At 27.3% G+C, this 17,545-nt stretch overlaps 1 protein-coding gene across 1 annotated transcript; it reads right to left on the bottom strand.

Annotated features, from left to right (window-relative positions):
- Positions 1-5,595: 5,595 nt before the first annotated feature.
- Positions 5,596-16,668, bottom strand: LOC105365846 (U3 small nucleolar RNA-associated protein 15 homolog). The gene is made up of 4 exons (XM_011504104.1): positions 16,570-16,668; positions 15,604-16,186; positions 12,212-12,432; positions 5,596-5,616 (listed from the first exon to the last, which is right to left on the bottom strand). The coding sequence occupies exons 1-4, from the start codon at positions 16,657-16,659 to the stop codon at positions 5,596-5,598; spliced, it is 915 nt and encodes a 304-aa protein (XP_011502406.1). The 5' UTR covers positions 16,660-16,668.
- Between the last annotated feature and the right edge of the window lie 877 nt (positions 16,669-17,545).

Genomic DNA, 17,545 nt, shown 5'->3' on the forward strand with positions numbered 1-17,545 from the left:
TCCCTCAAATAACTTTAGATGAGTGACTTATTCTCAATAAATCGCAATAATAGAACAATTTTCTATTAATTAATTATAAATTTGTATAATTTTAAGTTAAATTAGATCGTAATTTATAACTTAGTCACTTATCAAACATTAACTATTAATTTTTTTAAATAATTTTCATAAATTCTATAAAATAATATGGATTTTATTTATATTATTATTAAGCATTGTAAGTATACTAGTATTTTAAAATATTAAAATTCACATTTTGAAACATTTAAGATAGTATAATGGTAATTATATTATTAATATAATTAAAAACATATATTCTAGTAGAATAACAATTCACTTTCTTGAAAAATAAGTTTTTTAATTAGTACCTGACTTATAATTATAAAATATTTTATTTAATTAGTAAATATTAACATAAACATTCAAACGTGGTGAATTTCAGATTCCATACATTAATTAGATAACTTAATTAATAGATAACTTAAATTAAAAGATAACTTAAAAAATAATCGTGTAAATTAATATGATAAGCATCATTTTCTTAAATTCATTTATATTATTAATATTTTCATAAAACTTCTATTTTGTAAATATAGAACACAAAAAAGTTATCCTTAAGTATAACGGAGTTAGTATATTAAAATAGATGTGAAGATAATGCAACTGTAAGTGCATTTTGAATAATGTTAAAAACAATTTCATCTATATATTTACCACGTTTATCTTTAGTAAAAGAAAATAAGGACCATTAAAAAATGATCGATTTTATATAAATTTATTTTATTTTTTTTTAATAAGATCATACGAAGATTATGAGATATCATATTTGCAGCATTATTCATAAAGATTATTTTAAATACTTTAAAACTGAATTGTGTTATGTTTTCTGTTTTAATTATTATGCCAGCAAACTCCCCCATCTAACACCATCGGGAGGTTTTTTAAGTCAGATCCCAGACAGTCATCATTTCGCGGAAAACCTCAACGTTTACAATTTCTAGAAGGTTCGAAAAAGCCAGTACATCCGAAATGATACAAGTGCACAATCATCTCTGTTCGTAATTGTAAAAATACTCCCAAGTCATTCGACATATGGAAAACTAACCATTAAGAGTTCCGGAAAATGCAAACCCTTGAGTATCTAGCGAAAAACAACGCATAAACACATCTGGCGAGAACATGCCATTAAGTATCTAGCGAAAGCAAGTCATAAAGATAGCCGACAACACTGACTGCAACGCTACTAGGATGGAGAAGGAAGATTGGTACTACTTAGAAGTACTGGTGGGACATCCCACCACTTAAGAAGCTCTCTGACTGGAGATAATATAAACTAAAGGATACACTAAGATGGAGAAATCTGATTGCAGACGCCATAAACGACAGGAAAGCTTTGATTAGAGACGCTAAAAAGGAGGGAATTCTCACGGATCACCGCGGGGCCAAGAGAATGCCCTTAAAAAGAAGATGCCGGCAAGGCACAATCACTTATCTTATTGAAAAAGAACAAGTTAAGTAAAACGTACTCACACAATCAGAAAATCTAAGAACAGATAATAACGCTAAAATTATTCAATTTAAAATAAGTGCGGGATAATGAAACATACGCAGTCAGCAGTGCAAAAAGGAAAAAGGGAACTAAAAAAAACAGTTCGCACAGAATACATAATCATAATCTACAAGGAGCCGCTCCAGGCAAATTCAGCAAACAATACGAAGCATAACCAAAACACAACGTGCAGAACTAAGAGGTAAAGTTCCATTCCTAATTAATACATAACTATAACGAGTCGTACGCGGCCAATCTGCAGATACGGAAACGTCATTAGCTACCTGCAGAACTCAAAACACAAACAACTCAAGCTATTGCCACATACCATTACACGAGAATGCGCGGGGGTTTACGACCTTGTTCTTCTGCGTGTATTACTTCACCACCACGTGCATTACATATAGAGAACCAGAAAAGTTACTACCTTCTACCTGTACATGCAACGCACATTACCGCTCTGTGGCAATAGTAATATAAAACTCAAGAAACGAAGACATTCAAATATCAACTAAAAATCATTATAATATAACAAATGCAATTATCGCAATAAACTACAACAAATAACGAAACTATTTAATATTGAATACATACACTATCTTGTCCTCTAGCCTGCGATCCTCCTACCAACCATCTGGGAGTTTACACCTAACTTTAGATATTTGGCCCTCCTCGTCCGGTACTCTGTTTTTAAACAATCTCCATTGTTCTGGTTGTTTCTCGCACTACAGTCGCATCCACTGTTTCTAGCACAATAATCGTATCCATTATTGTCAGTTAACAAAGCTACCGCGAGGATATTTAAGGCACACGCACCACGTAGCGTAGTAGTAGATTTTTAGTCATTGACGCAGTCAGTCATGCTAATCACCAAAACAGAAAGAAGATGCGTCAATTCACTTGTGCTGTAAGAACAGGGATTTACACTATTTCCTTCATATCAAATAACTCAACATCCACACGGATCATTCTGAATAGTTAAATAAATTATCATCACATTAACACAGAGCATTCGTGATGGTGAGCCATTCATCATAGAACCAGGTCAAGGCTACTGTATCTCTGTGAGTAAACCAAGTCTAAGGAATAAATCATTGCTAAATCGTACAAGGTTAGCATGAGGCTATTACTAACAGAAAACACACTCACAGTGTAATCAGTGGTTGATCCTTACAAGATTAACAAGATCACCATCAAGGAGCATCTCGTGCAGATAAACTATTCGACACAGGATTAGTTCGAAGTATCTGCATCGTTGTGATTGAACATAGTATATAACATTCCACTACATGAATCCAAGACATCAACAATGTAAATAAACCATAATAAATCATATTTACAAAGAATGCACGTACTGTTTCTACAGCCCTTCCACTTAAGTCCTTCCCAAGCATCTGCTAGGGTGGGCGGCAAATTATTATAAAGCTATCGAACATTGGCAGTTCGAGACAGAAAATCCAAGATTTCTCAATTTCAACATTCGAATTATTGTTGTATCTATACTCTTCGGAATCACACTGAGCTCCTTGGCCGTTTTACGTAAATAAAATAAATAGTAAGTGGTGCCATTTTTAAATGAATTCGCGGTCTTGCTTATTTTGCACTTTTTTTTCTTTTCTATTTTTATATTAATTATATTTAATTTCCAATTAAAAAATTTACTATTGTTATAATATTAATAATTTTTATTATTGTTTATAATTATTTTATAATAAAAATTAACTTTATTATTTCAATAAAACTAAATCGAAATTTTGAAAAATGAATGCCATTGAATGTGGTTATGATCCTTATAGAACTCACCGGTTACCATTTTCAATACATTTTTTTTCATTTGTCTATGATTTTTAATGTTTTATATAGAAATTTCATTAATTTTACCAAGAGTAGCAGAAATAGAGTCTATAAAATGTCAACATTATTATACAATTATATGAATTCTTTTTATTTTATTTATTGGAATCTTTTATCAAATTTGAAGACGGTGCTTCTAATTGAGCCCCTTAATATTATTTAATAATTTAATTAAAATATTAAATTGCAAATTTAATAATGTTATCTTATAACTTAAATATAATAATAAGGAAAATTTTCTTTAAATACATATTAAATACCAAATTAACAATTTAGTTTATTCATATTTCAAGAAATATAAATAATATAATTATTTTATAATTTAATTAGAAATTCAATATTACATATTTCTTTAATTGGGACAACTTTAATTATTCCACAATATTATTAACAATAATATACCAATTCAGATTTCAATTAATAAAATTTATATAATATTTTATATACTTTAAACTTTTAACGTTTATAGTTTTTTAACTTAAAATTTTTGTAAAGTTATTAAAAAAAAAGTTCTTTTTCAACTTAAATTTTTTAATAATACTAAATATATATAAAAAGGGGAAACCCCAAATTCCTTATGATCATAAAGCACTAAAAGATGAAACTTTATTTCAACGCGTGTATGCATCTGGATAATCTGAATATCGTCGAGTATAACATATAATCCTAAAAAGTGCTGAGGAAAAAAAAGTTAAATTCACCTCAATAAATAATCTTAAAAATTGAATTTTTAATAACAGGTAATTTATTCAAATCACAATTATTAAAGGAAATCAAAAAATAAATCTTCCTACAATTGAAAATACAGCTCCTATAGATAAAACACAATGAAAATGAGTAACTACATAATAATTACATGTAAAACAATATCTAATGGTGTATTAGCAAGCATAACTCCAGAAACTCCACCTACTGTAAATAAAAAATAAAGCCAAAAACCCGTAATAAAAGAACAGGAATTAGAATTTTTAATCCACATAATGTACCTAATCATCTATAAACTTTAATGCCTGTAGGTGCACCAATAACTATACCTACCGTAAATATATGATGACCTCAAACTAAAAAACCCAATAATACTCCGATACTAGCTATTGCACAGATTATTCCAATACCACCAAATCCACGTAAATTTAAAATAATCCTCAAGATGACCAAAAAACCAAAATAAATGTTGAAATAAAATAGGATCACCACCCCCAGAGGATAAAAAAAAGAAGTATTAAAATTACGATCAAACAATCGTATAGTTAAAGCTCCTGCAAAAACAGGTATTACTAATAAAATAAGTACTGAAGTCACGAACATTGACCCAACAAATGAAGGTAATTTTATCATATGAGCAATTTTTACATAACAAGTTGTTCCAATCATATGACTTGCCCCTATAATTGAAGAAATTCCACCTAAATGTAATGAAAAAATGAATAAATCTACTGAAATACCCCATGATAAGGTTTATAAGATAATGGAGGATATATTGTTCAACCACTACCTGTACCTCCATCTAATAACCCCCTTAATTATAAACATATAAATGCTGGAGGTAATAATAAAAATCTTATATTATTTATTCGAGGGAAAGCTATATCAGGTGCTTCTAATATTAAAGGAATCAAATAATTCCCAAATCTCCCAAACATTGTAGGTATAATGAATAAGAAATTATTATTATTACATGGCTAGTTACAATAGTATTGTACAATTGATCATTACCTATAAAATTACCTGGTGCAGCCAATTCAATACGTATAAATACGAAAAGAAATCCCAATAATGCAGCTCAACTACCAAATACTAAATAAATAATTCCAATTGTGATTTGTAGAACATATTCACTTTCTCATTAATAAATTTTTATACAGTTTATTAAAATATTATATTATCAATATAAAGATAATTATTAAATATTTTAAAAAAATATTTAAAAACAATCACAATGATCTACAATTTTATATTTTAAAATTTAACTATTTAAATTAATACAAAATAATCATTATAATTCAAAAAAAGCGCTATACCCTCAATTAAATGTCTAATTTCTATATTATTTAAATAAACAAATTTCCTTATATTTTGAGTTACTAATAAATTAATACTTTCTTTAAACAAATAATGTCTTCAACCTTTCTAAACAAATATATAAATTTTTTCCCAAAATTAAAAAATAATAAATTAATATTGGAAAAAACTCATTCCCTAATCATAATTTCCTAATACAAATACATAAAAAATTATTTAAATTAATTTTCTTAATAAATACGATCTTACTAATTTATATTGATAAAAAACATATTAATAAAAAAATAATTTATCTTCCATAAATATAAATATTGTCTTAATATTTATAAATAGAGCTTATTTTGTAACAAACCTAAAAATTAAAGTTAATACTAATAATATTACTATCGATAAACTCATTGTAAAAAACTCCTCCTACATTTTTATAGGAAAAAATGTATTATCTTTAACTCTTAAAAAATGTATTATTGTAAATAATAGGCCATAGAAGTCTAAAACAAACTATTAATTTCATTAAATAAGGAAAATTTCTTTAGAAAATAAACTCTAAAATTTTATCTTTAGAATAATAACCTGAAAGATATGATTTTTCACACAAAGAAAATCTAGAAACTATTAAAATAGATTATGCCTACGGTATCCTACTTTTAACATTTCCTATTACACAAATACCTTGATTGTCCTTTATAATATGAATAATTACTATACATATAAATGTTATAGATTTAAAAAATGCATGAACAATTAAATGAAAAACCACAATTCATATTGTTTTATCCCAAACATTATGATTATCATATTGTTTCAGACATTTTTCAATGCAATAAAACATCTGGCAAAGCAATATCATTAAATTGTCGTTCCTCTTCAATGAAACTCCTGCTCTTTCTGTATCAAGCTAGAATGTCATTAAACTTGATCAAAAAGTTTGAAGAAAACCTTTCAGGTAAGTACACGGTATATTCGATATAACGGTAAGTACATCTGGAAAACACTGAAAATTAGTCATGCTAGTTACCTCGCATTGCCAATGCGTTCATTGTTTGACGCGTTAATGACCTAAATATTTACTGGCACAATTGGAAGTGCCAGATGTACATACAACTCTTGACTATAAAAAACGTTTCTTACTTTTCAGTGTAACCAAAAACCCGAGCACGTGCGCATTTGGCATCTTAAGATAATGCTTACATTGTTCTCAACTACGCCGCATCTTGCCGTTCGCGCTAGCCAATCGACAACGCTCACAAAGGACCTCCCATATCAATAAGTCCCAGAGAAGAGAGAGAAGACGAATAGGAGACGCCTCCCCCTTCAGACACTTTCCCGATTTTAGCCTATTCAATATTAAACCCGAAAGGAAGTGGAAATGAAGGCGTGCACGATCAATTCTGATTGGGCACAAGAAAGAAGAAAGGGTCCCTAGTAAACCGGGACAGTAATTTATTTAAGAAGGACAATTGTAATGTACCATCACTTATTCTCGCGAAAAGTCGCAACCTATTCTCAAGGAGGAGGAACAGAGAAAAGTCGATCGATTGAGTCTTATAAAATATCTTTCTATTTCTGTGGTTCAATATCTAGTTACATTTAGTCTCATCAAGCACCTACAGCACAAGGACTGAGATTCTCGTCATCTTAGTAAGAAGAGACAAAGGAAAGTCCAAGTGCAAGCAGTTCGTGCATGGAAGCTTCCCGTCAAGCCTGTGAGGAGAAACTGAAAATATCACACTACAACTTCCAAGCAAGTCCTTATCTCTATTGTTGATACTTCACTTCACGGCTTACTCAGTTATGGACCGCAAACTGTCCGAGTCCAGAAGCTTCCCGCGCATGCTCAACTCGCAAGACCAGCAATTCGCGCCATTGATTGGTGCGCATTCCTCTAACCTCTATCTCGGGCTCGTGTTCACTCACACAGCTCATTATTTAGAGATAACAGCAAGACGTGTCAAGATCATGACACAACCAAGAATTGTAGTATTCGTTCAGAACACAACAACGATTATAACCTCTCAAGTGTTAATATCCAATTGTTTATAACCTATCTTTTTTCACAGTAAATCATTATTTCACCCGTTATATCCAAGGAATAAGGATTTCCTGAAGAATAATAATCCCTACATTGGAAATTAAATGAAATAAACAATAAGAAATACATGTGTTAATTATTCAATCAGTGCATTAACCCTTCCATTTGCCCACACATTCTCCCACACAACATCTAGTGGTTTTCTTAGTTAAGTCTAAACACATACCCAATTTTGATAATGTAGAAAAAGCAATAATTTTCTTTAAATCAAATTCTAATATAGCAGAAAATCCTGCTAATATTATAGTAATTAACCCAGTTACTGTAATATATTCTAATAAATAATTATTTTGATCCATTAAATAATGAAAACGAATCAATAAATAAATCTCAGCAGTTACTAAAGTAAAATAATGAACTAAAGAAGAAACTGGTGTAGGTGCTGCTATAGCTGCAGGTAATCAAGAAGAAAAAGGAATTCGAGCTCTTTCAATAAATTAAGAAATTATAACTAATTATAAAATTATTCAATTGACATTATTATAATTTATAAAATTCCATCCACCTCACGTAAATATCAAACTATTTGATATTATAATTATTACACCCACCACTCAATTTATCAGAATATTCATAAATATTCCTAAATTTTTACAATTACAAAAAAATTTAGTCCTTTCGTACAAAACAATTTTAATTTTTTAAATATAGAATCCAAACTGACTTACACTGTTTTAAACTCAAATGATGTAAGTTAAAAGTTGAACAGAATTAATTTAATTAACCTTTGTATTAACTCTTTAACTTAATTCAACGTAGAGGTCGCAAACTTTTTTATCAATATCCTCTCCAAAAAATTAGGCTGTTATCCCTAATGTAATTTTATTTAATTTCATTATTAATTGATTTTAATAAAATACTTCATAAATTTATGAATAAATCTGAATATATATATTTAAAAAAATTAAAATGATTAGTAATTAACAAATTATATATATATATATATATATATATTACTAATAATTATATGCCTTTTAAAATTTTTAAATTATCCCCCACTAAATAATAAATTATATATTTAAAAATATATAAATTAATGATATAATATTAATTAATAAATTATATAGGGTCTTCTCGTCTTTTAAATACATTTAAGAATTTTTACTTAAAATAAGTCATACAGATTTGAACTTGTGAAAATCTTCATACCTTACTTCAATAAAAAGCCCATTGATTTTGCTACCTTTCTACAGTCAGAATACAGCAGCTATTTAATTAATTAATTGAGCAGATTAGATTAAAAATTATATCAATAAACCATGTTCTTACTAAACAGGCGAATAAAATGTTTGCCTAATTCTTTAACTTAATCTTTCAAAATGTTCGATTTTAAAGGTGTAGGCTATGGCTCGAACTACCAATTCAATAGGCTTGCTGGCAAGTGGAAGGGGCAATGCAATTATACAATACTGCCTTTAATGTTAATAGTCTTTCCTTTTATTAAATATAATAAATGATGAATAGTTAATAATCTATGAATATTAGAATGAGTATGTGATAGAATGAATATATTGGTGTTTCTTTAGCCTGGAGCGTGATTCCCTTTCTTCCTTTGGGTTGAGTAGTTGTAGTGGGGAACTCGTGGTGGTAGGGGCAGCAAGTTAGTGCCGTCTTGGCAGCCGACGAGGGATGAGCTGTAGTTTATGAAGTGGTGGGAGAACGTCCATGTGACGTCACAGCTTGTGTCCGTGAGCTCAAATGTAGTGGTAATATTGGTGCACGTTCGTGTGCTCAATGCGAGCGTACCCACGGTGTAGAGGTAAAGGTAAGAACTAGCGTCGGCGTTACCTACATGCGGGCGTAAACCTTAGAGTCTATGGATATTACTGTGGATCTTGTAATTGAGGTAAAGCTAATGTTGTAAACATCAGCAGGTGTAGTCAATAATGCTCATGAGGTAGCATGAGAAGATGGTGTTTGAATCAAATATGATTGATGTATGAATAATACTTGATATGGTGTAAGATGTTTAATGGAACTTCTTGAGTAATAAATTATGTTTTAATTATTTATGGGGACAGTAAAAAGACTAGTCGCACACAAGAGTAATTAATGATAAGTCTTCGTGCTCTTGAAGGACTTAATAAAATGCATTTGTAGTTGATTATTCAATATATTGTTGTCTAGTTTTTACAATGTGCTTGACGAATTTCGTCGCTTAAGTCGACTCTTATGGGCCTGTACGGGGTCAATGCGTTGGTCGAGAGAGAGAGAGAGAGAGACCGTAAGTTTGCCCGCTCTATTGATGTGGGCCTGTACGGGGTCAAAGCGTTGATTCTTGTATTGCTGATTAAGTAGCTCCCATGCTGGTGATAGTGATTCGTTGGTTAGTGGGAGCCCCTTTATTAATGGCAAGGTTCACTCGTCCAATGAGGTGCAGAGGTAATGTAACTTTTCCACCTCAGTGATGTCTTTATTGTTTAGGATGAGTGCAGTGAAGAGTTCTAGCTCTCCTTGATTTAGTGTCTTTGTGTATCTTGGTGCTCTTGACATCCATTATGACCCCCTTTGTGTATTATTTATTAGTTATGAACTGAAGGAGAGGGAGTCGCGGATCTCCCGTATGAGATTGAACGGTTAGTGTTTCGTAAGATAATACTACGTGTTATGTTAATGTGCTGTTTTCCTCTCTTCAATATAAATTAGTATGTAAATCGATAAGAGAGTGAAGATTGTTTGTCATATTTATATTAAAGCTCTATATCTGGCAGATCTGATATTTGCAGATCGCCGCTGTGCGTGACGAGTGGTATACCTGATGTTTGCAGGTCCGGCTTGATTCCTTGAATCTGCTATCTGGCGAGGACCAAATGTTCAAATTTTAATGTATTATTTTATGGCTCGAACTGCCATTTCAATAGTTCAGTGGATTAATCTCACGCCATAGCGATTAGGAAGAAAGAAGGCACAAATGGAAGTATTAATTTATTCTGTTTATGAATTATAATATTGTAGCGTTGTTGGTTGCTTCTATTGAGATAGAGAATTATTCTATTGTAGTGGTGTGAGTTCTTTCTTGTTCTTGATTGTCTGAGATTTTAATTGCAGTTCGTGCTAGCGCAAGTGACAATGATGGGAGATGCACTACTTAATAATAATACTAAGTATAGAATTACAATAAGCACTAAACTGAATTTATCTTAGAAAAATGCTGTGAGCCATATGTGTAGTGATTGACTAGATCTTAAACTTACAGTGCACAGCGCGTCAAGGGCTGCTCTTAAATATTCACATAGAAGCTTGCGATACCGGCAGCGCACCGGTGCCTGTTGCTATGCCGATCCTTATGGTGACGACACTAAGATATAGCCTTGGAGAGTTCATCGGCATTGCTAGTCGAAATTAGAATCTAATATTCTAGTATTCTGCGTAGTGAAATTTCTCTTATTCGCTGAGTTGTGTTTATAACGTAAATGTCCAAGTATTTATACTTTTCCCACTTTTGTATTCCGCCTTCAACTGCTTCAATTCCGAACAGTAACAAAAATATTTTATTTAAAGTAAATTTTAGAAGGAAATCAGAGAATATCTTTAGATTATGAGTCCGATAATTTAAATTAATCTATCTTTAATTGAAAAAATTAAATTTACAATTAAATATTGTTTTAATATTTTTTCTGTTCATTGTTTTTCTATTACACTTATTCGGACCTTCATTTTATTCGTTTTTTGTTTTAATAGAACTACTACTTACGTTTTTTATTTCTTTATTTAAAATTTGCTTTTTTGTACAATTTTGTTAGTTCATACTTTTTAACAATTATTTTTAATAAATCTTATTGATGTTTTTATTTGCATTATTTGAAATGAAATATGTGAAATTTGTTTACGTAATCAGAATTTTTAAGAAATTATGTGCATGACTAAAATTTTTATTTTTATAATACAAAATTTGAGCATTTCTACATGATTTTGTCAGCAAATTTTATATAATTTAATTTTTTTTCTTAATATTCTTCGAGAATATAATTGAAGTTTTATATCAAAGTATTGTCACTAAAAAATTCTATCTTTCTTTTAAACTTATCTTTTATAGGTAAAGTATCACTATAATTTGATCGATTGATAAACTGGCTTAGTATTTTGAATCGAAATAAATATTTATTAATTAAAACATCTTTTGAGTTTTATTTAAGATTTAAGATTATACTCTCTACTATAAAATTACACGTTATAAAGCTATTTATTTTCTACTAGTATTCTTGAGAAATCTTTATTTAGTGAGCTACTATTAAGAAATATTTGTCTATTACTGTGGTAGTATTTTTAAAATGTTCTTGTCCAGAACATCATTGATTCTGTATAGATACTAGTAAAACTAAACTAAAATCTGATACATTAATAATCTTTTATTTTTCTTTTATTAAAATTTACAATTATAAAATTTTGAGATTTGCCTTCAATATACATTGTCCTATATAAAGTCTATTATATATTATATATATGACGATTGAATAAAAGAATATTTCATAGATTTAAATGATTTATTAAATTTAACAAATTTAAATGAAACGGTATCATTTGCTTATTTAGTACCTAATATATTTTTTACAATATTTATTTAGAGTTATTCGAAATATGCTTCGACTTATTGGAATAAAAGTTATTAAGTTTATATAGACATCAATTTTTAAGGTTATAATTATTTGCTAAATTATGCTCATTGAACAATTAGATTATAAAAATGTACTTACACTTATCCCAATACTTAGAACAGAATTTGGATAATCCAAAGTGTTTACTATTTTATATGATCCAGAATCATAAATTTTAACATGTTTGTCCAATGATCCAGATAGTATTCTTTGACCGTTAAATGCTATTTGTAAGCATGTGATCGTTTTATGATGTTGAGAAATCTTTGCTAAAAGTTTACCACTAGCCAAGCAATCCCACACTCTAATTTCTGTTCCACCTAAAGCAAATTTAGAAGTAATTCTATCGTTTAATAGTTTTTAATTAAATTTTTTAATTTAAATCTATTAAAAAATATATACTTAAAGCAATTAACTTATTAAATTGAATATAATGATTGTATTTGATAAATTAGTTACTGAGTATATTTACATTTTAATAATTAATTTGATAAATTCATATATAATATAAGCTGTATATTTATTCTACTAAGTTAAATATTGGATGAGGTTCGAGATAAGGAAAGCAATAAGATTATAATTAATAAATAAGATTTAAATATAATAAATAATATTTTGGCTGTGCTTAAAGTTCGATAGATTCGAATAATGCATTTATAACAAAGTCTTATAACTTTGTTTTAAGTTCTCTGTCTTACGTTGTCTGCTTTTATTTATATGTTTTATGTATTAATAGTTTCTATAGAATTACTAAACGATTAATAGTTCTTATTCTTTTAATTGACTTTTGAATTTGAGGATACTGTTTCAAATGCTATTTCAACTATTGATTTCACTTTTATACATGTCTATAAAAAATTGTTACTATTCTTGCTAATTTTTACTATATAATTTGGGATGATATTTATGTGTTAATAATTATATATATATCCATATAAAATACTCAAATTATTATTTAAAAATACCTTGTACATTTTCAACTATTTAAATGTAATTTTTGCAATTATTCAATCGTATAAAATAAAGAATCACGATAATTTACAATATATTAATTTTTAAACATTTAAATTTAAAAATAAGAATTGAATAAGATTCTATATATTGTAAATTTTGAATTTACAAAAGAATATCATAGCAAGGAGATTAATAAAATGTTGTTTCTTATTATTTTTTTATTATAATAAAAATATTCCAGTCTTATGCTATTGCTAAATATTCTATGATTCATTTTTAAGAGTGATCGATATTTTCAATATTGATTTATTTCAGAAAAATCAAAATAATAAATAATAGACATCTATAAAGATATTCCTTCTATCTGATGAATAAACATAAATAGAAATAAATAATGATAAAAATATGAAAGTAAAAAAATATTTAACTGGTACTTACCTATTAATAAAAAATCATTTAAATTAAATTGATTTTCCTTAGTAAATAATACTTAATTTAATTATATTTTAATAAGTCAAAAGTAAAATTACAAAACTACTTTAATAAATAATAAACTTAGAATTAGTATCACAGAAAATCAATCACCTACTGAATATACATATTATTGCTTTAAACAAATTGGTTGTTGGTTTATTTTATTGTATTTTATTTTACATATTACCTTATTTGTATATGTATTAATACTTCTGATTGTTTATGATTTTTTATTTTCCATCTTTTGTCTTCTGTTTGTTATTTTTTTTTGTTATTTTCATGCTTTAGAATACTTAATATCACTTCTTCACAGATATATTTATATACAATATTATAGTTTTTTTTTTTTGTATTTTTCATTACACTTTTTCTATAACTACAAGTATTAGTAACAGAAATTAATTTCTTTATCATTTCTACGAAATTGCATTTGAAGTTTAATTTAATTTTTTCATTTTTATACTTTTCTCTTTCTCTTTATACGAGATGCTCGACAAATTTTTACATCATACGTTTTACGTCAACATGGCCATACCTCAATATAATTTATAGTTTCAATACTAATTAAACATTTTGGTTCTCATTTTTAAATGTTATGCTATTAATTATTATTAAAATTAACCAACTAAATGAATAAGGCTATAAATATTTACAAGGTAATAAAATCTTATTTTGTAGATGTTTTAATATTATATATATGCTTAGTGATTTATTCAAATTTACTTTAATGTTTAATGTTTTATTAAGTTTACTTTAATTTTCATATTAATATAGTAATTGTAATTTAGTAAACATTTGTCTTGATTCCAGAATTGAAGTTATAAGAAGTACAATATAACTAATAGTTTATTCTTTATTTCTGTTTTAATTTTTATATTTTATCTTGAGTTTAATTCCCGGAATTCTCAAAACTTTTAAAGCTTTATTCTTGAATATCCTACAAGTTTGTCTAGTCTTCGCATAGCAACACAAATCCATTGTTATCGGCTAAGTAAGCTACAACGTGGATGGAGCGAGTCAGTCAATCATGCTCTCTCAGTGAAGCCATTACAAGGAACACACGTTCAATTCTCTAGTGCGCAACAGAAGATGAGCAGTCAAGGGTGCTGACTGTATTACAAGAAGCATGGTATCGCAGTACTCCTTATCACAAAGATATACTAGTAGTCTCTATTGAGGGTAACTATTACATAATTCAGCCATATTTCTTTCCAAGGAGTGTGCACAACTCTTTGCTATATTATTTTAACATTATCAAAGGCCACGTACCTCTCAAAGCCATACTCCTCACCATGGAGTGTGCATAATACATTGCTGATCCTTACAAGATCAGAAACAACATCGCCATTATCACCAAGTAGTAACTACATCACTGTAATTGAATATAGTTTACACTCTCCTGAGAAATGAATTCAACTCATCAATAATGTAATTGTCAAGAAACCATAATAAACGATGTTTAACGAAGTGTGCACACACTGTACATATGTACAGCCCTTGCATTTAAGTCCTTACCTAAGCATCCACTAAGACGGGTGACAAATTATACAAACTATGAAACATTTTTTAACAAGTATTAAAAATTTTTATTATAATTTTATAAATCTAACATAATATAATTGTATTATAAATTCTTGTACTTTTTATATTCTTTCTTTATTATTCATATATAATTTAAATGTTATAGCAAAAATAAAGTATAATCATAAAGCGATGAAACACAAGTATTTTTTTAAAAATAATTTTTATTAATAAATGTTGATAAAAATTATTATAGTAAAGTCAATCAAGTATTAACTAAATTTCTTGGTGTTTCAAAAATTTATGCTAATTTTATTAAACAAACATTTTTTGGTATTAAAATATATAACTAATTGTCATTTATTTTCAACATATTTAATTATTCAGAATTACTACAATAAATAATTGCTTGATTAAAAAATTGTTTAATTCTGGTTTTAATCATTTGATGTAAATTAAAAGAGTTACATTTTTTATTTCTAAATTTTAATATATTGCATGCTTAATTTCTATTAATAAAATGATTAGAAAAATAAAAATACCTGCTGATAAAAATACTCCTCCACTTGGTAGAAACAAAACACTCTCAACCGGTGCATCATGATTGATACTAAGAATTTTTTTATTAGTTCTTGTATCATACATATTTACTATTTTATCATAACCCCCTGATATATAAATATCAGGAGATACTGGACTAATACTCCCAGCTCTAATATAATCATTGTGTTCTTCAAAAGCAATTATTTTCTTTTCATTAGGAATATCCCACAACGCAGTGGTTTTATCATCTGAAAATGAAACAATATGAATGCCATCTAAAGTGAAAAATGTTCTATGAACTGATCTACTATGTCCACAGAATATTCTTAATGGACTTCTTGTATTAACATCAAAAAGTTTTATAATAGCTTCATCTCCACCAGCACAAAGTAATCGTCCATCTCGACGAAAAGATCCTCCATAAGCGACTTCTTTAAATTTATTAAGATTTCTAGTTATTAATTTTGTTATAGGATTATAAATTTGAATTCTACAGGAACATGTAGCTGCAAAATGATATGGTTCTTTGGGTGAAAAATCTATGTAATCAATTGGTCCAAATTCTTTAACAAGGACAGATACCTATAAATTTTCTTTTTTAATATTAATTTTAATATAATAATGTATTGATATTAATCAAGAATTAATATAATGTGTTATAAAATGTATTAATTTACAATATATCTAGTGTATACATTTTCTGATTTAAAATCAATGAAAAAATAATTATACTGACTTTAAATGGTATTTCTTTTTAAACGAGAAATATTTAATTAAAAAAAATTAAATCAATATTCCTAATGAATATAATAACGATATGTTTATTTTATATGCCAATTACAAATGTATGAATATATTAAATATTCAAATTATAAACAGTGGTTAAAATATTAATTCTAGGTTATATCAATCACATGTTTTAAAAATAGCATTTATTCTAAAGCTTGAAATATAATTATACTCACATTATAATTTTTCCAATAAATACTATCAGACGTTAAATCTGAACAAGTTTTCATGAATATTTTTGTATTTGTTTTTTTAAAAGATGCCATTTTATGAAATTATTTGTTAATTGTCGATAAATAAAATTAAATATTGAAGTCTGTTCCTTAGACAATGTTTCTATAAAAATGGTTAATGATTTGATATTTACCTCGAAATATTGAAACTTTGTCAATACAAAATGCACATCTTGTATAAAACATTTGAAATTGCATATTATTATTAATGAACGTTTAGTTAAAATTTTAATCTATTATATTAGATAGATGTTAAAAAAAGTTTGCTAGATTAGTTTAAAGATGTAAATTCAGATTATTTCGAATCTAGCGGATATCTCAAGAAACTAATTTTGTACCCGAGCAGTATAATTTTTGCTTTCAAATTTAAACAAATTACTGTTATTTTTATAATTAAAATATAATAATCTATGAATATGCAATAAAAAACTATTCTTATTAAATAAATTGAAATTTTATTTTATAAGGTGTTTAAATTTAATTAATATATTTCTATTAACTAAAAATATATTGTCTAGAGTTTCTGATCAACTGTTTATGTAATGTTAAATATAGTTTAATATTTTTCCTTTATTACTTATTATTTAATTTTTTTAATTTTGATTTGTACTAAATATTCATGCAAATTTATAAGAATTATCATTTAAAATGCAATAAATAATCATGAAAATTAGTTATATTATTAATATGCCTTGACATCAAATATAGATCTTCAGTTTTAGTTTATACAGCTAAATTTTATTTACATTACTTACATATAGAATTATATTGAATTGAAATTCGACATAAGAAAAGATTTAATGTCTGATATTATGTTTATAAAAAGATTTTTATTTATAGTTTTCAATAATTATCATTGTTTTTTACACCAAATCTTATAACATAATTCAAATAATTTTTATAAATGCACATACTTTAT

Source organism: Ceratosolen solmsi, unplaced genomic scaffold (assembly GCF_000503995.2).
Source record: "Ceratosolen solmsi marchali unplaced genomic scaffold, CerSol_1.0 scaffold26, whole genome shotgun sequence".
NCBI lineage: Eukaryota > Metazoa > Arthropoda > Insecta > Hymenoptera > Agaonidae > Ceratosolen > Ceratosolen solmsi.